We start from the raw sequence: 27,683 nt of genomic DNA, 5'->3' as shown, positions 1-27,683 counted from the left end.
GCTTGAGATTTTCAGTCTCATTTGTTTATCTTTACAATATCTCCCAAGGGTGGGTGACAGGCAAGCACTATTCCTATTTTACATGGGACAGTGGGATCAAGAAACACGGCCCTGGCGAAATTACAACGCCATCAATTTAATGCATGGCTTTTAGTGATTCAAAAATAGAACCTCTTATGGCTTTTCTAGTTCACGTTCCTGCCCTTTGCTAAATCAGGCTGTCTCCTTTTGATTTAATTCATGCATTCCTAAAATTTCAAAAAGCTTTCTCATTAATATTAAAATGGCAGCCTACTGAAAACGATTTTTTGGGTTTTTTTTTTTTTTTTTTCTCGAAAGAAGGGAAAAGAAAATGGGGTGTACATATTCTCAGTCAGTTGCTCTTCAAACCAGCTCTGGCAGCAACAGGGAAGAACCTATCATTTTCAACAGGAGAGAAGACATCACTCCCAAAGTTCCACAGCCCAACGCCAAGAAACAAGTAAACACGAATAGCCAGCAGCTTGCACGGCGGCCGGAAAGCGCCGCCCCCAGGACGGAGCCCCTCAGGCAGCCCGGGCCACCGGGGGTCGACGGCGCTCTCGAGACGGCCCGGAGCGGACCAGTACCTCGGGAGCCGGGGCTTCTCGAGGCTCGTTCTCCTCGCTGTCACTGGAGCTGCTCTCACTCTCCGAGTCCGAGGAGCTGTCAGAGTCGCTGGTGCTCTCCGACTCAGCGCTGCTGGAATGTGCTGAGGCCGCGGCTGCCGGCAGCGCCTGCGGAGCGCTGCGGAGCAAGCGAGAGAGTCAAAGACCCACGCGAGGTGGATTCCTTCCCTCCTGACTCCCTTCCTTCTTTGCCCATTTTTCTGCTACTCGAAAGAAGGGGCCTCGAAGATTACCTAGCAGTACTAAATGACCATGGCAGCCAGTTGAGCGCAAGCAAGGCCCATGGTGGCTCAAAACTCAGTGAAAAACCTTGCAACAGCTCACCAGGTAACTGCATAAAAGAAGCCTGAGGAATTTTTCTGAAGAACACTGCGAACTATGTAAAATGTAAGTGAGATCAGGGGTGCTTCAAACCAGGCGTGGACAAACCATGGCCTGAGCTGGCTGCCCGCTTTTCCAAATAAAGTTTTGTTGGAACACATTCACACCCAGTATTTTATGTATTGTCTGTGTCTGCTTCTATACTACAAAAGCAGAGTTGAATAGCTGCAACACATACTTTATGGCCCACAAAACCTAAAACCTTGACTTTCTGACCCTTTAACTTTGCTGACACCTGCAATATAAAACCCAAAGGAGTTAATTTATAAAAGAACAGCCAATCCATTAAAGTCTTCCTCTATTCTCCATATGAGAACCAACTGTAGAGAAGTCAGAGACTGCTGAACATAAATGGGGTTCCTTTGGAAAGTGACCCCACAGGCCATCCACTGACACTTCTTGGGCAGAATGATAAAATGGGCCGTTCTTTATGAGTGGCTTAGGATCACTCCCAAACATCAGCTGAAGTAGAGAATAACTACTTCAAGTTTTCAGGATAGGGCAATAACTCTAGGCCTGTGAGAAAACACACAAGTGATCACACTGCTGGACACATACAGAATTTCAAAGCGTATCTTAAAACCTTGCCCTAGATGGAATTAGCCACAGCAGTAAATCAATAACTATAATCGTGAAAGCCTCCAAATCTACCCAAAACATTTTCAAGATAATAAATTTATTAAATAACTATATTAGAATAACAAAAATTTATTAGATAATAATAGACTAGTTGAGACAATTTTAAAACAAACACTATACAAAAAGAATTTTCTCATGTCAAATTTGTGGTAGCTGAAGAGCTTAAACCAAGTGATGGTCAAAAAGAGATATACTTTCAGTATTATTCCTGCCTCTAATTATCCCCCCCCCCCCACCTTGTTTTTTTCCTTTTATTCCCTCCTCCACTTTTCAGTTAGGTTACTTTGTCATATTTTCTAAGTCGTTACAAGCCACCAGGAATTACTGAACAAAATGGGATATAAATAAGCAGAGCTTATGAATCCTTAAGACCTCACATAATTATGCGTGATCTTCCTCCACATTAACTATAACCTCAGCTATATGAGAGCAAGGTTTTTAGTGCTGAGCTTCTCTCAAAATGGATGACCACATCTCAAGGGAGTAAAACAACTACAGGGTAATTGAACTCTTTGTCCATGGAAGACAGGTATTGGCATATTAAATCATTAAATGCAGTACCAGAGGAAATGGTAAATAAAGGTAGTTCAGATAGTTTCTAAAAACGAAAGCATTACATTTTCTAAAATATGGCTAAGCTGTTTACAAAGTGAAAACAGTGCCATTTTCCATCATACCAAAATGTACTGCAGGTCATCTTTTTTTCTTTTTTCTTTTTAAAAAATATTTATTTATTTGGCTGCTCGGGTCTTAGTTGCGGCATGCGGGATCTTTAGTTGCAGCGTGTGGGATATTTTAATTGCAGCATGTGGGATCTAGTTCCCCGACCAGGGATCGAACCCAGGTCCCCTGCATTGGGAGCGTGGAATCTTAACCACTGGACCACCAGGGAAGTCCCCTGCAGGTCATCTTTTAAAGCAACTGAAACAATTAGAAAATTCATATAACTAAGAAGACAGGCACTATGGAAAACAATTTCTAGAAATAATTCAGCTTTAATTTTTGAAAACAGAGCAAATCTGTCACTTTCATAAAAACACTGAGCTCTTCAGTATAACTTTTCAAATACTGGTTACATAATACTGACGAAAGTGATTTAAGCTTATTTTAAAGGCTCAAATTTTATACATACAAAACTGACTAAAGATTTAGGTGGACGCAGGGACTCTCTCTTTCATAGAGTTAACAACCTCTCTAGGGCTGATTTAAGCTTCCAAAATATTAAACAGGTACTTTCCTTTAACTGTGATCATCCATCTCCTTCTCCCATGAAGAAGCTATGAAAATACTAAATAAGGCTGTAATTTCCTCATTTGGTAGAAAAAAGCAAACATTTTGTACAGATGGGGAGAAACCCAAACACAGTACCTTGGAGGTGCAGATGCGGACGGAGGCTTCTCTGGGGTCTAGGCATTCACAATAAGGGGAAGAAGGACCAGGAAAAAACCAAAAAACAGGTTAGGATAAGCGGCTCAGAAATGTTACATGGATTTAAATGAATTCCTGGTATTGTGGGGCGTACAGAACTTACTTGATCGCTGTCACTGTCCTCACTGTCACTGAGCTGAAGGTCATCTTTGAGCATGCTAGAACAGGCAGGGATAGAGACATTGTAGAATTTAAAATAATGGCTAACAACTTCTTTTAGCATGTAAACATAAAATATGCTTAATGAAACAAAAGAGGGGTGGGACAGGTATAACTTTTATTTATTCATCAAATGCTTTATTTTCTTGGAAATGTTAAGTTTTACAATTTTAACACAGAAACTAGGTCAGTCCAAACTCCTTATCATTTCAAAACTGAGTCTTTCACACGTTCTGAGCATTAAAAGCAGAACTACAAGTTCTGCAAGTGATTTGTTGCCAGCCCTGAGACTAAGGCTCCCAGGTCCACACAAACAGAAGAAACAACAACAAAAATAAATAAAACAGAAAAATATACAATACCCTCAAATCATTTTCTTCTATGGTCTCTAACAACTAGAATAAATGATTAACCATTAAATGAGTTAATATTGGATGAATATCTGTAAAGTACTTAGAACAGTGCCAGGTACTTAAAAAGTGCTATATATGAATTAAATAAATACATAAAAATACAACTGTCACCAAACAGTGCAGTTATGTTACGTTTTTGTCCAAAAACATTATTAATATTGAACTTTTTCACACACACAAATATCTTCTTCTCGTTGCTTGAACACTAATCGTGAAAAGAGTAGTAATACAAATAATACTGTTGTCTAAAAAATATGTTTAACCTTCCTGCTATCATTCAGGTAAAAATAAAAACTCAGTTCATGTCCTCAAAGTTATATTAATACTTCTCTCTAGGCATTCAAGTTTATGATGAACCTAAATATTAAAAGCAAACATTTTCCAATCTGTACTTGTGTACTCAAATCTTAGCCCCTTCCCTACCCCCTCCCCTTTATCTTTTTATCACAGAGATACCCAACATCAAAGGAATGAATCAGTAATTGCTCCCCCCCCCCCGACATCCCCCAAAATTTACAAGCATGACTCTTTGAGGAAATGTTATAAGTGAAATTGGAAAAAAAATCTGCTTGAGTATTACTGATGTTCCAAAAAGCAAATTATATTAAGAAGTTACAATCCTTCAGTATTTCTAAAAATACCTCTTCAATACTCTGACCAACGATTTTTATTGCAAACCCACTACCTGCCACTAAAGTAAGCAGGCATTATTATTTTGGGAATCCATGGTAAAAATCACTATATTTTCTAATGAAAATAAATGATAAAACTTGGCTCTTTCAAAAAGACCGCCTACATGCAATGTTGTAATTCTGCCAAGGACTTATTTTCACCAACAAATGCACTAAAAACATCTTGTGATAAGTTTCTTTTAAAAAATAAAAACTGCTAGCTACTTGTAAATGTAGACCTTGCTCAACATGTATCTAGTAGAAGCTAAACTCCTATTTTAGCAAGGCTAGAAGACACAGCCTTTGGATGTACAACTTGGCAGCAGCAATCTTAATGGTGTACAAGAAGAAGTCACTCAACAGGTTTACTGCTAAAAGTGGCTTGGCTGGGATACACACAAGCAAAAGATATATCTTTGGAATAAATGTTAGGTATAATACAACCAGAAAAAACAAATCTGGCAAAGTATATTCAATGTTAACCACCAACAACAAAACCACAGTAAATGGACCTCTTTATTTCTTAGTAATTGGGTTTCTTTTGTATAAAGCTGATTTGCCTTAATTTCCTGAAACAGCAGTGATCATGTAATTCAAACACACTTCCTGTTGCACGCAGCGGACTACTAAATACCTTGTAAGTTGTTTGCTTAGCTACTGAATGCCCAGTTTCCGTGCATATACTCTCCTCAAGTGAGAAAGTATATGAGATATGTTCAGTAAGTCAGAAAGTATATGTTCTGACTTTTAGCTCCACTTGCTCTTAGGGAATAGAAGGGACCATAAAAATGCTGTCCCAGGGCTTCCCTGGTGGCACAGTGATTAAGAATCTGCCTGCCAATGCAGGGGACACGGGTTCGAGCCCTGGTCTGGGAAGATCCCACATGCCGCGGAGCACATAAGCCCGTGAGCCACAACTACTGAAGCCCGCACACTCTAGGGCCTGTGTGCTACAACTACTGAGCCCACATGTTGCAACTACTGAAGCCCACGTGCCTAGAGCCCGTGCTCCACAAGAAGAGAAGCCACTGCAATGAGAAGCCCGTGCACTGCAACGAAGAGCAGCCCCCGCTTGCTGCAACTAGAGAAAGGCTGCGTGCAGTAATGCAGACCCAATGCAGCTAAAAAATAAAGAAAAAGAAACCCCTTATTCTGAACATCAAAAAATGGGGCAATTCATTTAAAAAAAAAACAACAAAAAAACCTTAACCAAGTTTTGTTAATACAGAAAGTTAATCATAATTGCCATCACGATTTTTTTTTTTTTAAAAAAGGGCCTGTATAGTTGGGAAATTTGTAACCTGATGACAGGTAAAGGTTTTATGTTTAAATGGATCAGTTGCTAAAAAGCCCCCTCCTGTGCCACAAATAATTATATTTGAAGCCAAGCATATCACTAAATTACTACACTATACTTCATATATTATATTCCACATGTAATAGACCGGTCCTTCAATGTCAAGGTGACAAATTACAGCACATCTGGGTGAGCACCTTTGCACCCACTAAAATAGAAGCAAATCTCTTAGATCTAGTCTCATTTATACCAATAAAACCTAGGTCAAGAAACATAAGACCCAAGGGACATACTCAACTGTAAGCTTTTCTGAAGCAGGATCAAGTCATTTTTGTCTTCATATTTTCTTTATCTAGAACTTGGCAGGTACCCTAAGAAGCTGGCTGAATGAACAGCATCCCTTTTGCTGAATAAGTGACAGTACCACATAGCTGTGCCCTTTATGTAATCTGAACTTGACAGGCATTGCTTTTACTCATAACCCCACGGGCTGACTCTGATCAAACCCTAACATTCTAAGGATGAGGAAACAGCTCAGAACAGCCACCTAACTGGCCTAAGATCATGAAGCTGGTATATGCTAGAGCCTGCATGCAAAAGCCATTCCATCGGATACCATCTCCTTGCTCTGGCCAATATAGGACCAGTGGTTAGAAAACCTAACTGAGGGAATGAAATCTAAGTTCCAGAACCCACTGAGAATGTATATATGTCCATGCCTCTCTTTCGCTTTGTCACAGCTTACCCTTCCCCTTCTCCATATCCTCAAGTCCATTCTCAAGTAGGTCTGTGTCTTTATTCCCGTTTTACCCCTAGGTTCTTCATTACATTTTTTAAAAAAAATTCCATATATATGTGTTAGCATACGGTATTTGTCTTTCTCTTTCTGACTTACTTCACTCTGTATGACAGACTCTAGGTCTATCCACCTCCCTAGGGGTAAAACGGGAATAAAGACACAGACCTACTTGAGAATGGACTTGAGGATATGGGGAGGGGGAAGGGTAAGCTGTGACAAAGCGAAAGAGAGGCATGGACATATATACACTACCAAACATAAGGTAGATAGATAGTGGGAAGCAGCCGCAGAGCACAGGGAGATCAGCTCGGTGCTTTGTGACTGCCTGGAGGGGTGGGATGGGGAGGGTGGGAGGGAGGGAGATGCATGAGGGAAGGGATGTGGGAACAGATGTATATGTATGACTGATTCACTTTGTTATAAAGCAGAAACTAATAAAAAAAAAAAGAAGAAGAAGAAAAAAAAAGAACCCACTGAGAGAAAGACTCTGGTTTAAAAGAAAACAGGAACTATAGTGCTGGAGTAAAATGAATACACTATTTTTCTCCCATGAAAGTAAATGAACTTTAAACTTTATATACTGTTTAAACTGGTTAAATAACTAATTTCATTTCCAAACTCCAAGCAAACGAGTTATTTTGAAGCATATGGCACCATATGGCTTAGCTTGGCACTGTTCAAAAGGAAACAAATGCTCAGGTAAAACAACTCTTTGAACTATCGTGTAGGTTTCACATTTTACATTATCAGTTAGGTAAACTTCTTACTTAAAGGTTACAAACAATCCTCAAACCCCTTTGTACAAATGCATTCTTCAGACAGCTGTTCTGCAAAGCTGAAAGAGCTGCATACAGGTTCCGGCAGGCACGCTTCCAGTAACTCAGAGCCCAGTTGTTACTGTGTGAAGACACACCAGACAAGCCTTTATTGCTCTTCCATTCCTCCTTCGTACTGGGCTTACCCAAGGCTTCAACTGCCAATATTCTGTAACATCTCAATTCAGAACTCCAAAACTATTTCAATACACTGATTTCTTGGCTTAACATTTCCTATGATCGGGCCATACCTTTTATCTGGAAAAGAGCAAGTGAAGGCAAGCTCACGGTAGTTAACTTGCAGTTAACAGTCACAACCCTGGTATTAGATGTGCTCAAAATGGCAAATAAACTGATACCTACTTTTCAGAAACCACTAATGAGCATGTGAGGACGTACTTTTTTTTTTTTTTGCGGTACGCGGGCCTCTCACTGTTGTGGCCTCTCCCGTTGCGGAGCACAGGCTCCGGACGCGCAGGCTCAGCGGCCATGGCTCACGGGCCCAGCCGCTCCACGGCACGTGGGATCCTCCCGAACCGGGACACGAACCCGTATCCCCAGCATCGGCAGGCGGACTCTCAGCCACTGCGCCACCAGGGAAGCCCATACTTTCCTTTTTTGATGCAGGGCAGAAATAAGGACTGCAAATGCTTTTTGTAGGAGATGATGGGAGGTGACGAGTTAGGAAGAGGGCTCTGCATACAATAAATTTTTAAAAATGAAAAAGCAGACCTTAATCCCTTATGACACAACATACAAGGGGGACTCTCCAAATGGTGACAGCAGTTGGCAGAATTCAAATTCATGGCGAGACTGTCTACGGGAGATGGTGGACTAAACAGGGCAGAGGGAAAAGTAACTTGGTACATGATTCACTATAGTAAATGACCTAGCAGTTGATAAGGCAAAAATTGCGGCCAAAGGTGTAGAAGATTATTTAAACTCCATGGATGAAGTGAAGATTAGAAAAATCACAAGAGTATAAATGAGCGAAAAGTTGAAGTTAATAAATGAGATTAAATCATTAAGTACAATAAATAAGGTACTAGTATAAGATGACATACTGGACAACTAGAAAGAAAATCTAGAAAAATTACTGCTGAATATTATATTTTTATTAAACATTGTTTATAGGTATTTAATCAAGTTTATGTGTAATGTTTTTCCTTCTACATTTATCCTGAGTACTTACTATATGCCAGGCCCTGCTCTAGACTTTACAGATACAACTCTAAGCAGACAGAAACCCCTGCTCTTGTGCAGAGTCTAGGGGAGGGAGATAAATAACCAAACTCTATTCTTTCTCAATGGGTAAGAAGCCTAGGGAGGGGGAAGTAAGCATAAAAGAGAAAGGATGGGTGTGGGTTGTTCTTCTACGTTGGGGTAGTTAGGGAAGACTGTACTGATAAGGGGATGACATCCAAGGAGGGACCTGAAAGGAGGAGGGAGCACAATGCAGGAAATGGGGAGGGTGATTAAGGCATAGAAAACAGCAAAGAGGCCAATGTGGCATATGTGTGTGTGTGTGTGTGTGTGTGTGTGTGTGTGTGTGTCTTGGAGGGGGTATAGGAGGGGAGGTGGAGAGGTAGGTTATAGAGGGCCTTGGAGGCCTCTGCAGGGTGGATGAAAGGGGGTGGGAATGGACGGGGAGAATATGAGTTCTTGTGCAAGTAGACAACACCTTGCTGCTTTAGAAACCCAGCAACCCAGCAACCCAGAGTGGGGGGAATGTACCAACTGCTTTTAGGGCTTATAAAAACATATCTCGCTCAATTTTTCAATCTATGCTTAAATTAATCTGGGGTCACTTACTGTAGTAAATTAGCAGCATGATTAAAAATGAGACCTAAATCGACTCTTAAGGACACCTTTAAAACCATGTTTTCCAAATGCAAATGAATACTTCAAAGCAGTCACTTCCAATAAGAATTACTCCCTAGCCGTTTTCAAATGCCTTCAGAGCCTGTATCCCATCAAGCCCCTTTAAAGGTGGCAAGTATTATCTGCCTCCCTCTCATCATTCAGGCTCCAGATCAAATGTCACCTTCTCCGAGGGGCCTTTCCTGAGCCTCCCAGAAGTATCAACACCACCCAAAAAAAACAAAAAAAACCCTGCTTCCTCAAGCCTGTCTCTGTCACATCACCTAGTTTGTATTACATGCCACCCGCATTGAGTTACAAGGCATGGAAGACAAGGACTTTGTCTCACTGGCTACTATTTCCCCAAGTACCTAAACCAGCACTGGGCACACAGCATGTATTTAATAATTATGTACTGAATGGATGAGTGGAAGCAATTTTTGGAAGTATCTCCAAATAGCCTGGCATCCAGCCCAGAGGCCAATATTTATATAACTGGGGTCAAAGCATGTTAAAGAACGATGAGAATGACTTTTCTTATGTAGAACATAAGCAAACCCATTTACGTAACACTTACCAATTATACACCAGGCACTTGATGAATTTATTCTTCTTGTCCATTTTATTTGACCTTTGGTCTAAGACCAAGTACGGAAGTATATGTTACCCTAAAGGGGTGCTCCCAGAGTAGTTCAAGCCATCATTTAAGAAATATATATAGCTCCAAGAGGAATACTTTGAAGAAGATGATCTTCCAGCACCTTAGCAGTATTTTTATAATTATTTAAAATATGCTTCATTTCATAGCCTCACCAAAATATCCCTTCAATATTATGCAAGTTTCCGGCATAAATTTGTATTAAGTTAAGTTAAATATTGTCCTGCAAGGGATCCTAGAATATTGTCTCCTAAAGCCAGAACCCCAAGAATTAAACTGACTATTCCAAAAGACTATAATTCTACCATGAAAGGAGGTAATTCTGCATTTGGGAGTTTCAGCATTTTCTAAATATTGATTTAATGTGTCCTAGTAACTGTAATTCTGAAATAAGCAGATTAAACATTGCACATAATGACCATTTGTTTGCTTTCACCTAAGCATGAAAATTTCTTCAATACCCAATATTACAAATTATCATTTCTCCATAGCATGGCTAATAGTAACTCACTAAAAAAAAAAAAAAAAAAAAAAAAAAAAAAAAAGCTATATTCCTTATTCTCTTTCATTTTACACCTCTACTTTTTCTCTTGAAAACAAACAGAACATTTCCTTCTATATCTAGATTAATAAAATAGTTATGAATACCAATAACTTTGGATTCACAATCACTTGTTAAGTTTGGAGTGAAAATAAAGTGCATCTTTTTCCAGCAATGCCAGTTATTTGAGAACTGAGAATTATTATTAACAACAAGATCTCCATTTACATTCTGAGAAACTGAAGGTTTAATGTAGACCTACAAATGTATTACTGACCAGCACAAATGTTTGTTACTTGTTTTCAGAAGAGCTGAAGAACTGTGAATAAGGGTTAGGGGTATAATCTCAAGGACAAATAATTTATAAGTTTTGCCCATTAGGGTGAGCTCTGCTACTTCAACCATACATTTATTATCAAACAGCACTTTAAGTCAGAGCTGTCAATTGAAATAAAGATCCCAGGTAAGACGCCTTCATATAGCACTTTTAAAAAATAATTATAGTTGATTTATAATGTTGTGTTAATTTCCGCTGTAGAGCAAAATGATTCAGTTATACATATACACACACACACACACACACACACATACATACAATACACATTCTTTTTTATACTCTTTTCCATTATGGTTTATCACAGGATATTGAATATAGTGCCCTGTGCTATACAGTAGGACTTGTTATTTATCCATTCTATAGATACTAGTTTGCATCTAGCACAACTTTTAAAAATAAGACAAAAAGAACTACCTAGAAAAGTAAAAAACTTTTTTCCTTAGGTCAAATATGATTTAAACGAACAAGTAAGCCATTTCTTCAGACTTAATTCTCAGACATTTCAGCTGACACTTGCCCTGATGTGATGATTTTATACTGCAGTAAACTGATAGACTGGGTCTTCCTTAGTTCTTTAGCAAGATATTTAAAATAATGCTTTGAGTAAAAGTTGAAAACTCAGGCTCATTTAAAAAGGTATCAGACTCTTCCCAGCCTTTATTAACTTTGCACCATTCCGTCTCGTCACACTTCCAGGACAATCCCAATCTTCACATCCAAATACTTCCCCCATTTCAAAAGAAACTTCCCAAGTAAGTAATAAAAATTCCAAATTGCTATGACTGCTAATTTCTGTCTCTTAGTCTAAATAGGTAGTGACGATTTCTGAAGCAAAAATAAGAAACATAAAGGAGGGCACCATCTAGTAAGGACTTGGCAGTTTGGGGGTAGGGTAGGGGATGGGAGGGAGAAGGAAGTTAGCCACAATAATGCCCATCAACGGCTCTATAGTTTCTAAAACATTAACACGTTATCCCTTTTGAGAGGTTGGCAGAAGCACTGACATTAGGAAACTGTGTTTGACTGTACAGAAAGGGAACTATCCACAATCACGTGAAGGATGTTAATAGCTGTACAGAAAAAGGAAATACTTTGGTACTTTGCCCTGAGAACTCAAAAGACCCAAGTCGTGGAAAGGAAGAGGATTCCAAAGCTAGGAGCCCTTAAACCAACATTCCCCACCTCCTCAAACTTAGAGGCAAATAGCACTGGATCCCTAGCTTATCACTTCCCTGAGGTACCTGGTAGAAAGAATTCATCATTTGATAATTAACTAGAGCTTCAACTACAGAGATTAAAAGTAACAGATTTAGCACATTTTTTTCACACCTACATCATCTACGAGCTGGCTAACTACCCCCTGCTCCCAAGTCTGGACAGATGTGAGAGTTAATACAGACCCTCCACAGTTTATTCTCTAGTGCCAGGCCCCTCTTTTTCCCTTTTATATGTATTGCTCTGCTTCTGTAAGGAGGCCCAAGTACTAGTAACTCTGAAAGAAAAAGCAGTAAGACCTATATGGATTTTTAAAACCAAAGTACAAATGACCCTGTAATTAACATTTTCTTTCCTGACATTCAAAGTGCATTAGACCATCTCCCTGCCGCTCTATGCGACATTCAAACAGTTTAACTGCTTGTCAAAGGACCCTAATGCTGACACTAGATCAAATTAACCTTCGAGCAGTAAGAGATGTGCCATACTAACTCTGAAACAACGACGGTACTCTACAGGTTAATTGGGACACTGCTTTCATCCAAGCTCCATAAAAGTGATTTCTTTTTCCCATAGGTACATTTCATTTTGGCACTTATCAATACCACCAGCCCCACCACACACAACCTTTCGTATCCAGCCAGTCTCAGTATTACCTTCTTCTCTCTATCACTCTTGTCCTCTTCACCTGTACTAGGCCCTACTTTCATTCCTTCTCCAAGTTGATTAGGATCAAAACAAATATTCTTTTCTAGGTAATTTTTTTTTTAATTTGGTCACACTGCACAGCCATGCAGGATCTTATTTCCCCAACCAGGGATCGAACCCAGGCCCCAGCAGTGACAGCGCAGAATCCTAACCACTGGACCGCCAGGGAATTCCCTCGAGATAATTTTTTTAAGAGAATTTTTTTTTAATTAATTTATTTTATTTTTGGTTGTGTTGATTCTTCGTTGCCGCGCGCGGGCTTTCTCTAGTTGAGGTGAGCGGTGACTACTCTTCATTGTGGTGTGCGGGCTTCTCATTGCAGTGGCTTCTCTTGTTGCGGAGCACGGGCTCTAGACGCGAGGGCTTCAGTAGTTGTGGCATGCGGGCTCAGTAGTTGTGGCTCACTGGCTCTAGAACGCAGGCTCAGTAGTTGTGGTGCACGGGGCTTAGTTGCTCCGTGGCATGTGGGATCTTCCTGGACCAAGGGTCGAACCCGTGTCCCCTGCATTGGCAGGCGGATTCTTAACCACTGCGCCACCAGGGAAATCCCCACTCTGGGTAATTTTATATAGGGGAAACCAATAGTTTTTATCTAGAACACACTGCACATGTCACAATATAGGAGCATATAAACTTGCAGGCACCTCGGACTTCAGTGGTTTAACTCCCTTAATCAGGAGAACCACCCATTTCTCTGAGTAGCAAAATTGTCACAGAAAATGGTCCGAGTCCCTGTCAACCATCTCGTCCGAAAGCTGATGAAAGTTGGTGTGGGAGGCTGCAGCTTTGGCCTGCCCGGGGCCCAGAGCTGACCCAGCTGCCTTCCTTCCTCTACACACACTTCCCAGGGACACAGCCACTTCCTCCCTTTGGTGCTACTGCTTCCACCCGCCCATTCCTCAGGGAGCTCCTCCTTTCTGTTCTTATTGCCAAGTGGGATGCTCTCAGCTCCCCTTTCCTTGCTGCCCCCGCCAAAGACCATCAGCCGGGGCCTCTTATGGTCTAAACAGCTTTACTATCAACGATCACAAACAGCACAAGGTGTAAACCCTTGGGGAAGTCACAGAGAGTCCACACAACTATTTTAAGTGTGGTCCTTGGCACCGTCCTGTCTATTCTCCGCCGGCCATCAGATAGATTACATTTAGAGGAGGAGGTAGTTGGTTAAGCTAAGTCGGTGATTCTAGACTTTCAGAACTCAAGAGTAAAAAAAATTTTTTTAAACAAAAAAAAAGGGGAAAAGAGAAAAGGCCAAAAAAGAAACAGGCAAAGAATAACATAGGATTAATTTTTTTTTCTAGTAAAGGACAATAAAAATAAGCAAAACCTCACCATCAGCCAGAATCACAAATGAAACAGATTTTTATTACACATATAAAAATCCATCCTTCAAACTATAATAAACTTATCTTTTTAAAAAATTTTTATTTTTTTGTTTTTGGCCGTGCCGCACAGCTTGCGGGATCTTAGTTCCCTGACCAGTGATCAAACCCGCACCCTCCACAGTGAAAGCGCACTGTCCTAACTACTGGACCTCCAGGGAACTCCCAATAAATTTATCTTTTTAACAACAACAACAACAAATCGTTATTCTTTTTTTCTTGCTTTGCTGTGGAGATGTGAAAACAATTGCATCAAGGACCTGGCACTTAGGAATAGTGATTTAACCCCGTTCCATATTCAGTCACGGTGAGGAGATTAAAGAACCTCTTTGCCTCAACTATACAGTTTTTAAAATATTCAGTCCACAGCAACGCCCCCTCCTAAAATACACGGAACAAATACTATGCCTCGAAAATAGAAGAAAGCTGGAGCTTGAACCTGAAATCCTCAGAGACGAGCAACTCTGTGTTAGTACCTGATCAAATACTGAGGAGAGAAAGCCCTCCTCACTTAGTCCCTGAACCACTGCTAGTCATGAAAAGAAAGAAATACTAGTTCAATACCGCCAAGAAATGACAAATTGGGTCAAAATGCTGGTTTAAAAATCTTTACTATGTAGTTTCAACTGTTCCAAAAACCCGAAATATATCTGGACTTACTTGGCCTTAATAAAGCACAGCTGGGCAGTAAGACTCATTCTTTATTAGTTAAAAGTAGGCCAAAAAAGTGGCAGAAAGTCTGAAATTGTGCACATCCCCCAAAATTTGTTTCCACAAGCTAAAACTATTTAAGACTGAAATTTATAAAGCTAAAACCTTCTATTTTCCACAGTTAATATGTAAATAATGGCTCAAATGCCTTTCTTTTTGAGAAAACCCCTTACCAAACTCTTAAGGTACCTAAACCTTCAACAGGAGAATTTAATCCAAATAGAAATGTTAGTCATTTCTCCCCTTTACACTGCAGCAGTATTTTATGAGTCATTACTTGAAGGCAAGGAGGAAAAAAAATCTAAGCAACAGATTTACATGGGAAATTACAATGTTATATTATAAACTTTTAATAAACAAAAGCATTTTACTTACGATGTTCCCTGCTGAGAATTACTGTGGGTTTTTGAAGATGTATCATATTGTTCTGTGGGCGAGGGAAAAATGATCAGAGGAGAACGATGACAAATTCATGAGACCGTTAGCTATAAATCCCTTTTTTTGCTGTCCCCCCACTTTAACCTCAACACTCAGTATACTTAAATTATGTCAACCAGAGTGCTATACACTGCTTATAAAATAACATTTATGTTACGTCTAGAGAGAGGGCTTGCTCAGAACTGGAAAGCCCTAAACAGAGAGAACACACTTTGAAAGCGCCACCCGGCATGCCGACCACACTGCCATGGGCAGGAGACTCTCCTTGCTGTCAGCTGGCAGGGCTGCCTTGTAGAAGCACTAGGATGGGGCCGCAGTCACCCTCACCTGGTTTCACGTCACATATCTATCCGTGATTTGCTAGCATTCTCTTTTAAAGACTCTGTCCTTGGCCCACTGTGCTTCCACCCACCCCCCACTATTCAACACCCCCGTTCGTTTATTCAACTGCTATTTACCAACTGCCTGTTAGACACCAAGATGTTCAAGGTATCTGACCCCGTCCTTGATGAGCGTACAGCTGACTGAGGGACATCAAACAGGCACGTGTTATCTACAACCCTAGGCAATGCAAAATCAGCACGAAAATCAATCATCTAAATGAAATGTCCTGGGAATCTACAGATTGGTCACTCTGTTGGTCATGACAAAAGAAGGCAAATTAGAAAAGAAAAAAAATTAATTGTGTCACAAAGGATGGGTGAGATTCTGACAGAATGACTGCTGGCAAGAGGGAGATGAGGGTGGGGAAGGCCTTCAGGCAGAAGAGACAGTGAGCGAAGGCCGAACGTGGGAGGCGCTGAAATGGTACAGATTATGACAGGGGAAGGCTGGGGTACAGAGTGTGCGGTGGGCAGCATGGGGGGCCAGGGAAGTCAGATTTTAGAGGGCTCTGAGTGCCACAATAGGATGTTAAAACTTCAGTTGTCAGGGAATGAGACATCTCCAAAGCACGATGCAGCTATTCCTCAGAAAGATTAACCTGCTGGTGCTACCTGATGTAACCTAGAAAGGAATGGGAAATGTTAAGTGTGGAGGCTGTGTTTGTCTAGGCCTGAGGTAATATGGCCCTGAAGCAGAAGGGGAATGGAAATACGGGTGCCTTTCAGACAGGGGTGAGGAGAGCGACCACAAATGTCACGTGGAGGCCCTTGAATATCTGCAATTAAACGCTTTATCCTCATGGTGGCAGCAGCTCTTATATGATATTTTTAAACTGCTTTTGCCCTTCTGGCTAGCAAGCGGGGGCTGGCACTACAAATGAGAGGGGCTGAAGTACACTCACACGTACTCCTACACAGTCCTCTTGACCCGGTCCTAAGCTCAACGAGGCTCTGGTAATCCTTAGGCAGCCGTGTTTTTTGCACGTGGGAACATAAATACTGGGACATACAAGTAAAATCCCTATACTTCATTCTCTACAGACTCCAAAACCACAATTTTTCAAGAAATTTGAATTATCTTGCTGGGCATACTTTGAGAAATATATGTCACACTCTACTTTTCTGAAAGCTGTATCTGCACACACTCCATTCCTTCTTCATCCAACATACAACCAGACCCCTCCAGGATCCAACTAGGCCCCCCAAAGGCCACATTCTCACAGAGGCAAAAAGGGTTTCCAGCAGCAGCATAAAAGACCCCAAGGTAAGCATTTGCTGAGCCAAGACCTACAGGAGACCTGCCAGTGTCTGAAAACTTCTCATCAGGGCAACGAGGAATCGGCCTACACTATTCCACAGGCCTGGAGGGCCACCACCCCTGGCGAAGACAGTGCTTACCAGCTCATGTTCAACTATATTTTGCTAAAAGGAGAAATCAGACAGTTTAAAGGATTACAGGGTCTTTCTAAACCAGGAGGTAGCAATCATGCAAGCTGTAAGTAATTCAGTGGAAGGCATATAATCTGCATGACTGGCAGCCCTAGCAAATTTGGGGGTGGGGTGAGGAGAAAGAGGTAAAGGAACGCACAGCAATCCTGCCCACAGCTGAGCTGGTGACCCACCTGCACACTTATGCCACTTCACCCGCTATCTATCTTTGGATAGGCTGCCAAGATGTTGAGAAAAAAAGATTTCCCAGTCTCCCCAACACTGTGCAAGATGATCAGGTTTATCTCTCTGCATTTGGGGGTCATTTATTTACTTTTATTATTATTATTATTTATTTTTGGCCACACCACACAACATATGGGATCTTCATTCCCTGACCAGGGATCGAACCCATGCTCCCTGCAGTGGAAGCACTGAGTCTTAACCACTGGACCGCCAGGGAAGTCTCTGGGGGAAATTTAGTTAGGAGTTATTTGCAAAGTCTTATTCAGTACTTCTAGAGCAGGGGGCAGCAAACATTTTCTGTAAAGGTCTGATAGTAAATATTTTAGACTTTGCATGCCATACCTTGTGGCATAATAACAAATGAATGAGCATGGCTGTGTCCTAATAAAACCTTCTTTACAAAAACTAGCTGTACAACAGATTTGACTCTCAGGCTATAGTGTACCTATCCCTGTTCTAGAGGAAGATTATTTTATTTCTTGTTTTTCTCATCTTTTTTACTCTCCTCATATCCTTGCAATTTAAACAACAGGATAATCAAGGGAAAAACACATGTGAGGAAAAAGAATAAGGTGGAGATATTTCAAGAAGAGTCACCTCTATGGAATATCTATGAGCAACCTTCTCCCAACACATATATGCACACCACGCACCCTACTTTGGTCTCCCTATCCTTTGAAGACTAACACTTCATAACTTGGGCACTCACCATATGTTGATGAACTAAATGACTGCAAATACACCAGTCATTTTTGTAAGGCCTGAAAGGCCTTGCATGTAGTTGGGACACCAAGAATTTAATGAACCGAGAGGTTACTGATAAAGAGAAAGGCTGGATCCAGTTAGCTTTCTTCTGTTTCCCACTGAATTCTCAAGTATTTACAATCCATTAAAAGGAACCGAAAAAAGAATTACATGACAAGTACATACAGAAGGTCTAGAGAAGCTATGTGCTCTCTTCCTTATAAAAACTTCTTGGTTTTGTTTAAAATAAATACAAGAAACACACAAAATATCCCCATCTATTCTTATATACAATTTCTGGGTAAAAATGCATTTAGAGTCACTCTCAAGATATTTATCATATGTGAGGTAATACCAAATTATATTTTATTTGTTAGGTACTTTATTAAGACATCTTCGTTAACTCTTTGCAATAATCTGAAACTCCACCTAAAGAACAGCTTTACGTTTGCCCTTCCTTCCTATTCTGTAACCACAGGAAGCCTTCATCTCTGCTGGAGCATTTTTCATTAATGTTTTCTACATTAAAACAGTAAAAACCATGCTTTGTTCTCCAATGCAATAATCAGTTCCACATATTTACTTACTTTGGTTTAGGGTTGCAGAACTGATATGCTGGGAATCCTAGAAAGAAAAATAAAAATCTCTAGTTAATAAAATATTAAGGTTTATAAATCCAAGGTTGCGTCACCGTTAAATCTGATAAATATTGATAAATCTAATTTTTAATAAAATAGGTTGTACTGCTTCTGTTGTTTCCTAAAGTTTATTCTTCCTTTGGTGTCAAGGATTTTCAACACAAAGTATAATGTTTCACCTTAAAATCAACAATAATAAATTATATTTTTTGAGAATAAAACTATCATTAGAAAATATGTAAAGTATCTAACATGGTAAATTCTGGTTTGGGTAGATAAAACCTCAATGACATCGTGAAAAGGAAGAGCGATAATATATTGACAATGTGCATGTGTAACAGGCTGGACTGAACGCAGATCCGAAGGTGATATTTCTATATTCTGAATATTATCCAAAAGTAGAAAAGGCGAGGGGACAGTGTTGCTAATATACTGTTCACAAATACTTTAACAGAAATGTGCAAGTAGGCAGTTCACCTTGCTATTAAAACCATCACGAATGCAGCTGATTGCATTAAACTTTAAGAAAATGTAGGAGGTATAACAAGTGTAAATGTGTATCTGTAACGTATCTAAGTCCTGAACTAGGAAGCAGACACCCTACCTCACTTAACTCTCCTGCATCTCCGTGTCCCTCTTCTAAGGTAAAGAACCTCAAAAATGAAAGAATTTATTGTAAAGTCCTGACTACTTTCATAAGCTACAAAACCCTATACAAATGTAAGATGTTCTTACTGACATAATTGGAGAGTGAAGTATTTGAAAGCATTAGGAAGCACTTTAGTAGCTAAATTAATTGCAATACTAACCTAATCTCCCAAGAGTTCAACACATACTACTTGATTAATCTGGCACACAGCGGTACTTCACACTTGTCACTGGTGTGGATGCAGTGCCTGCTAGACTTGTAAGGAATTACCTTCGCGGGAAAAGGAAATTTGGAGGGCTCAGCTGTACTAGGCGTGTGTATTGCTGTCAAAGGAGGAGGCCATGAATGGGTCATTTCCTGGAAAGAGATTTGGAACGGGAAGAAAAAGTAAATTATAAATAGAACATTTATTGCTATTTAAGTTAACTTTTTAAACTGAATGTAGAGTGGAGTGATGGTAAATGAAAAGTGAAATCTTAAAAGTTATTTCATTTACTTTTTGAAAAAGCTCCTACTTGGCGGGCTATGTTCAAAAGCTGAAGCTCTCCAACAAACAGAACTGAAAAGACATCAGTTTGAAGAAGAAAAACAAGAGCATAGAACAGGAATGGTCTTAACACTCTGAACAGCATGGAGCATAAAAACGGTAGTAGGTATTACCAGAGCTTGTGTAACTATGAAAACTCAGTCCTGTCTCAATGCTTTCTTTCTCTCTCAGCTTCTTTATTGCATTTCCTGGAATTATTTAAGTTCAAAGGAAGAAGAACTTTCCTGTTTGACTTAAGCAAACAAGTAATTCAGGTCACTTGTTCCACTTGGGAGAGTTTTAATGGATTTGACCCTTCCCTGATACACATTATTAGTACATAAGAACCTTTGCAGAGAGGGCCTTAAAAAGTGACCGTCCCTTTTCATTAACAGAAGTTTCATTTCTATTCACTGTTTACATGGAAGCAAGATTTCTATATCTTCCAAATTAATATATTTATCTTGACGTGAGTTCTAAGCACATTCACTTGCTGGAAAACAAAATGTCACATTAAAGGTGTCTAATCACAAATATGCACACGCACACACACTTTGTTGAAGAGCTAAAATGGCACTGGAGATTAACGCCAGCCCCTTCCTTTTACAGCTGAGAAAAACAAGGTCTAAAATGACAGGATCACGTCCCCCAGGAAGCCAATGGCTGAGAGCACAGGGAATGGCCCCTCTGCGTTGGAGTCTGAAAGAAGTCCATCCCCACGTGCGTCAGACCTGCCAGGCAAACTGGCTTAAGATTGACAAGCAACCCTCCACCAGCACACTGGAGACCCCAGATAACGCTATATTACCTCACCTGTACAACACACTGTGTTTTGGTTTTTTTTTTTAACATCTTTATTGGAGTATAATTGCTTTACAATGGTGTTTAGTTTCTGCTTTATAACAAAGTGTATCAGTTATACATACACATATATCCCCATATCTCTTCCCTCTTGCGTCTCCCTCCCTCCCACCCTCCCTATCCCACCCCTCGAGGTAGTCACAAAGCACAGAGCTGATCTCCCTGTGCTATGCAGCTGCTTCCCACTAGCTATCTGTTTTACATTACACACTGTGCTTCTTTCCAAGTGCTGACCAACCTCTCCATCACCACAGAAATGCCATCTGATCCTTGCAACAACTGGAGGTGGAGCTGGGCAAGCATCCCCATTCCCCACCTCTGCGCACATCTTCCCTGCCCTTCCCCACAGCTGCCCTCCGGGTTTCTAGAACCTCAGAACAGACAGAAATGACCTGGCACAGTGACAAGCAAAGTAACCGATGTTGGCTCGAGTAATTTTTGTTAAAGGTGATATCACGCCCTTGCTCACTTGACTAACCATCTTTTGTTCAGTACAGAAGAGGAATTCTATACTAAAGTATAAGGGAAAGAGTAGCAGCTCTGGAGCCAGGGACCCAGATTGGATCTTAACTCTGACTCTGCTGGTCAGGCCTGCCTGAGGAGTTTGAGCTCTCTGAGCCTTAGTTCTCAGGAAGAGGTAGACGAAGACCACTTATTTTTCAGAGCATAAAGTGCTGGAATACATGGTCAGAGAAAGCACTTAATAAATTAAAAGTCTAGTTTTTAAAGAATTTTAATACTGCACCAAAGAGTTTCCTGTTGTTTTATTTATTTGACTATACTCTAAGGTATGGGACCATGAGAACGTTACGATGTAAAAACTTGTAGCAATTGCAAAGGTGTCTGAAAGTATCATCCTTCTGTCTTCCAAGAATTTCTCTATAGAATCCCAGTGGTGTCTATGACTTTTAGTCACCAATGATTCCCAGGAATTATCTATTGTACTCTCAATGCCTAAGGCTGCCCCGGCTCTTAGATTAGGCAGTTGGAAAGTGCATAAACTCTTTCAGGCCTTAAGTGGTTTGCTGATAGTATGAAAGAATTTATATACTTCCCTAAATGCTCAGCTTACTAGGGGAAGTTAGGCCTTACGAGAATTGGGGCCATAAGGAGAGGAGGGTGCCCAGAATTGCAGGGCCCTGAATTCACTCCCTGCTTTAACAATGACTTATCACATGAATGGGGGTAAATCACTTAGCACCTGCTTCACTCCTGGCCTTCCAGGTGCCACAGATGCTCTCTCCTCCGCACTCTCCACCCTACTCAATTTGCTCTAGACACTCCGTCTGGTTATCGCTGTTTTTCTAATACACCAACCTGTTCCCACCTCGAGGCTTCTGCACTTTCCTCTGCCCTTTCCTCCAATCACTTGCCTGCTATATGACTCATAGCGCTTATCAACAACTGACATTTTATTATATATTTATCTTCCCCACTATGGCCTCCACAAGAGCAAGGACTCTTATTCACAAGGCACCCCAGTGCCTAGAAAAGTATATGCATCTTCACGGATATTTGCTGAATAAATCAACATTCCAGTGACACTGGTACAATGCTACCACTCATTGTACCAGTGTCACTGGAATGTTGCACTGAGATAACGTCTACAAGCACTGCATTAACTGCCCCAAAAGGCTGTCCAGGCTGTAGAAAACTTGAGCCGTTTCCATACACCCACTGAGGGCACCATCCCCATCTGGACCCTTGTGCATGACCAATATCCTGGTTGCCGGTAGTGTCTGCCTGCTACCTTCTTACCCTGCCAGTCTGCACAAGTCACAGGCCACCAGTGCCCCTTCGGTAAAACACTGCGACTCTTAACATTTCCACCAGAGAACCAAACACTGTCGTCTATAATTGATTTTCTCCTTTAGGGAACTATTTACTGCTTCTATTGCCCATCAGAAAGATCTGTGTTAGGATTCCTGGCAATCTTCATAAATTACTGGTAGGAGATAAGAACAGGAACCACGAGGCAGAGGGAAGTATCTGGATCGACATCAGACAGTGAGAGCTGGATCTGACCCTAGAGTCATCTACTATCTACCAGCCCAGGGCCTTCATTTGACCCGTGAGGAAACTGAAGTCCAGGGAGTACACGTGACTTAACTGAGGCCCCAAAAGAGGAGAAGAGAAGGGGACAGATTCTAAGTCTCCACAAAGCAGAGACCCATGCCCCTCTTCAGTCCAGGACATCCTGCGATTTACTCTCTCTCTTTAAGACTTCCAAATGAAAACACTCACCTGTGGCTCGCATTAACCATCTACTTTCAAGCATTTCCAGGTAAGCAAGAACTCATTAAAGTGATGTTGGCTGAGAGGGGAGGGAGGATGGACGAGTTTATTAAATTAAAAATGCTTGCCTGATGTTCTAATACTATCACCTTACATAAAGGACTCAACAAGTCGTACATTAACACACATCAAAACGTTAGCAGAAGCATTTGACACATGCAGGAGACAACTAATCTACATTGTTGCATTTACTTTTGAAATAACCATGGAACAAATCACATACAACTTCAGAGAAAATGCTAAGGCTGTTATTTCATAACTAAGTCGTTTGTTACTTTTATGACTCATCTTACCAAAGAATTTGAGAAATACCAGAGGGAGAGGATAAAACAAAAGCTTGATCAAGATATCTTATTATTAATGGTTGGCAAAAATTTCTCATTTTCAGCAATACAAAGTATGTTTCCTTAGAGGTATTTCTTTCTTAGAAAACTCTTAACTACAAAAGTAGGATACCGAAGATAGTAAAACAAAAATAATGGAACTGTTTTCCAAACATCTGGCTAAACACCACCTTTGTCAAAAATTGCACAAATGAGAAGGTAACCAATATACTTAATTACTGGTTTCAGCACCACCTCACTTAATACTTTGCAATGAAAACTTAAAAGGAAAAAATTGGGCAAGCATATTTTGAGGAAAAAAGTGTGCAGTGGAGATAAAAATTAATAGGTACATGTGTCATATCTCTCCTACTTCCAAAAAAATCAGAAAACAAAAATCAGAAACCTTATAGCAAAAGATAAAGTAAGAGTATCATTAAAAGTGACATGGGAGAAAATTAAGAGCCACAGAGGAGGAATGAGAAATAAACAAAACTCTCAGTCATTACAATTACTGTATTTGAGCATTAAATTTAGCTCTAGATTTCCTGGAAGTTAAAGCCAAAATGGGACACATAACAGTTTACATAATTCTTCTCTGATAAAAAGAAAGCAAGCCGGTTCATCAGGAGAATTTATTTATTTTCCTGGAACTGAATTCTAAAAGGAATCTGTCATCCTCGTGCAAGGAAAACTGAACAAATGGATAATGGATTCAATGATGTATTTGTAGAAGCAGCACAAATGTTCCTGGCATGGTCTCAATCAACAAGAGCAAAAAATAACCCTTTCAAGGTAGGTGTAATGATGTCCATTTACTTTCTACTATTTTTCTTTTTATCCCTTTCAAAATTCATGGTCTCACTGACGATAAGGCCAAACATATAAAGTGTCACCTATAAAACACCAAGAAGTGAAAACCAAGCACTACTTAACCCCTGGTGCCCCCTGCTGCAGCAACACAGGGCATCTACTCTCTGGGAGGTGAGCAATTCTCCAGGGTCTCTACAGACAACCAGAAAAGCTTAAGGGAGATGTCGTAAGACTCTGGTCCAAATGCCTCGCAGTTTGTAGACTTCAATTAAAATCTGTCAGATAGTTCAATAATGTCCTAAGACTCCCTTTGTTATTATTCTGGTTTATTTTGCTTTGGGAGGTATGAGGGGAGAAACTGTTTAAAGGAGTTCAGAACGGCAACTGTTCATTGAAGTCAAAGAAAATGAATATATGTCTGCCTACTTAAGTATTTCTTCAAGCAAGAAATAATAACAATAAGCTCACCTTCAGAATCTCTTCAACACAATGGACTTCACTGGAGTAGGTCTGCTGAACGGGAAAAGCAAGAAAAAGATTAGCACACAAACAAAAAACAACTACAGTGCTGGTATTAATAAATACAGCAACACTCTTGTAAGTAGAATCACCTCAGGGCCCACCTCTTATGAGCTAAATAGGAGAAACTTCACATTCTGGATGAAATAAAACCAGAGAGATTAACCTGACCTAATCGTGCAGGAAAGGTTTCTGCTGGAGACAATGACAGACGAATTATGACCCTTAGGTCAAAAGCTTCTGGTGGAAAATATGTATATTAAAGAAAATTAGTACATTAGTAAATCTAGGGGAATAATAGATATAACAAAAGTGGAGGTGGTGTTAGTTTGCTGCTTTATAGCAACATCTGTCCAGTGAGCCAAGTTACGTGAACATGAAGATGGCAATCATTCTGCACATCTTACTGAGCCCACAGGAAGGAGGCCAGCATCCAATCAAGGATAGATTTTATGGTAATATTATGGTCATATTCTGAAATATTAGAAATTTTACCTGCCAAAATTCATTTTAAATTCTAGCCCTACTTGAAGTCAGCATTTCCATCTTACACTTACACACACACACACACACACACACACACACACACACACACAAAAAATAGTTCTTCAGAGACAGACCCTAGGGAGACAGGAGATTACCTAGGGTCTTAAAGGAAAGATCACCTTGTTTATCCCCAGCTAAACAAATGACAGCTGCTGTTGCTAGTATCACAACCACAGTTTCTAGGAAATGTCACTTTAGAGTCTTTACATTTTTGAGTACAAAGAAAATGGAAAAGTAAAATCTTTTTTAAAAAAAAATCACTTTTCCTTAACGAGAGATATGGAACAAATCCCCTGACTTCACAGTTTTTAATAGAATATCAGGTTTCGTTGTGTGTCAATTCATGAGCCAAGTGCCCTGGGCAACTCCTGTACAACACACACCCCTCCCATTACTGCCCCTGCTGTGAAGAAAGCACTGTTCTTCCCAGTCAGTTGGTCCAATGCTTGCCTCACAGCCAGAGTGTAGACGGAAAAGGGTTCTTTTCAGGGCTCTCATCTCTAATTTGAGTGTAATTTAATACAGCATTGGTTGTTAATTCCTGATCTAGGGTTTATTAATCCACCATTCCCCTCATTCCAGTTTCTTTAAGGAAAAAGGAAAAGAGATACAGCATTCACACTCTCCTGGAATTGAATCTAATGGACACGACAAAATTCAGATGCAGTGTGACCTGCCTAGGTCTGGTTTTAAAACATGTAAATTTCATGGAGATGATTTTATTGAAATGTTTGCAGTTTGCTATTTTTGAGGTAGGGTCTGGAAGTTAGGAGGTATAACCAAAGAATCAAGGGTATCCCCTTTCTCTGCTGGCCCTACTGGACCTGCCTTTATGCATTATGCATGTCAACAACAGGACCTGCTTACCCAATCTTTGTTTTTCAAGACTATTAAAGAATGCCTAAAAACTGGACCAAATATTATAGCACAAATGTCAGAAACAATGAATGCTGTTTTGACCTGCGGGTAAAATGTAATTATATCCTACGGTTTTAATCTTTCAAACGCGTCATTAGGAACAACAACAATTAGGAGTTGAAAGTTAATCAAGAGAACAGAGCATATGACTCCTGACTGGTTAAATAGTCCCCTCGTCCTATCTGCTGCTGGAATGAGAATGAGAATCCAATTAAAATATCTGGCAGTCATGGGGGACGGAGTTAGGGGAGGGATGGAGTGGGATGCTCGGGGTGGAAGATGTAATAAGCTTTTATATACAGAACCGGGGCTTCCCTGGTGGCACAGTGGTTGAGAGTCCGCCTGCCGATGCAGGAGACACGGGTTCGTGCCGCAGTCTGGGAAGATCCCACGTGCCGCGGAGTGGCTGGGCCCGTGAGCCATGGCCACTGAGCCTGCGCGTCCGGAGCCTGTGCTCCGTAAAGGGAGAGGCCACAACAGTGAGAGGCCCACGTACCGCAAAAAAAATAAAAATAAAAATAAGCTTTTATATACAGAATGGATAAACAACAGGGTCCTACTGTATAGCACAGAGACCTATATTCAATATCCTATGATAAACCATAAGGGAAAAGAATATTAAAAAAAAGAATGTATATGTAAATGTATGTACAACTGAATCACTTTGCTGTATAGCAGAATTAACACAACATTGTAAATCAGCTATGCTTCAATTAAAAAAATTTTGAGGGACTTCCCTGGTGGCGCAGTGGTTGAGAGTCCGCCTGCCAATGCAGGGGACATAGGTTCGATCCTTGGTCCAGGAGGATCCCACATGCTGCGGAGCAACTGAGCCTGCGAGCCACAACTACTGAGGCTGCGTGCCACAACTACTGAAGCCTGCGGGCCTAGAGCCTGCGCTCCGCAACGGGAGAGGCCACCACAATGAGAAGCCCGTGCACCGCAACGAAGAGTGGCCCCCGCTCACTGCAACTAGAGAAAGCCCGTGCGCAGCAACGAAGACCCAACGCAGCCAAAAAAAAAAAAAAAAACGTCAATCAACGAAACAGTGAGGCACAGTTGGAATGAGGGCAAAAAAGATTTGCCCACTGCTTCCAAAAGAATGGGGTCAGGAAGCTACAATTTCAGGACATTCAAAGACGTTTTGATCTTCATTACTACTCAAGCTGTCAACCCTTAGCCAAGACGTTTCATGTCCCTAAAAGATTCATTTTTTCCCCTAAAATTTTATTACATGAGATGAACCAGGACTGAAGACATTTTTTCCACAGATTATTGTTTATTGGTATCAGGGTAAGATAAATATTGCTCAACAGTCACCATTTAACCCGTTTAAAATTCTAACTAAAGTCTAAGGCTCAAGCATTAATTGATTAATGTACTGTGAATTTTCTTATCGGGTCCATTATGAAAGTGGGGGTATTTCAAAAGGGTGCCAGAATTCCATTCCAAATACATGAGGATATATCATATGTAAAGATCTCCATGCAGCACTGTTTATAATGGCAAATAACTGGAAATGATCATAAAATAATGTAAATACGTGTACTTGCATGGAAAGATGCTCAAGGTATTTTCAACTTTTTCTTTGGAAAGAACTTCATACTTACAGAAAAATAATAAAAACAGTAAAAGAAATTCCTACAAACCCTTCACTCAGATTCCCCAAATGCTGGCATTCTACCACAGTTTGCT

General features: G+C 40.5%; 1 protein-coding gene across 5 annotated transcripts in view; it reads right to left on the bottom strand.

The window, feature by feature from the left end:
- The window catches only part of AFF1 (ALF transcription elongation factor 1), a 214,675-nt gene that overhangs the window by 32,312 nt on the left and 154,680 nt on the right, over positions 1-27,683 (bottom strand). For 4 of the 5 annotated variants that reach the window (XM_060114316.1, XM_060114334.1, XM_060114343.1 and 1 more), the window contains 7 exons: positions 24,474-24,518; positions 19,458-19,544; positions 18,488-18,524; positions 15,037-15,088; positions 3,199-3,253; positions 3,036-3,073; positions 609-765 (listed from right to left, as the gene is read on the bottom strand). In XM_060114316.1, coding sequence (XP_059970299.1) covers positions 609-765; positions 3,036-3,073; positions 3,199-3,253; positions 15,037-15,088; positions 18,488-18,524; positions 19,458-19,544; positions 24,474-24,518 — 471 coding nt within the window. The remainder of the gene's footprint in view (positions 1-608; positions 766-3,035; positions 3,074-3,198; positions 3,254-15,036; positions 15,089-18,487; positions 18,525-19,457; positions 19,545-24,473; positions 24,519-27,683) is intronic. The other variant, XM_060114326.1, reaches the window with a different exon arrangement.

This window comes from Mesoplodon densirostris, chromosome 1 (assembly GCF_025265405.1).
Source record: "Mesoplodon densirostris isolate mMesDen1 chromosome 1, mMesDen1 primary haplotype, whole genome shotgun sequence".
Classification (NCBI taxonomy): domain Eukaryota; kingdom Metazoa; phylum Chordata; class Mammalia; order Artiodactyla; family Ziphiidae; genus Mesoplodon; species Mesoplodon densirostris.
This window is presented reverse-complemented; position numbering and strand designations above follow the sequence as displayed.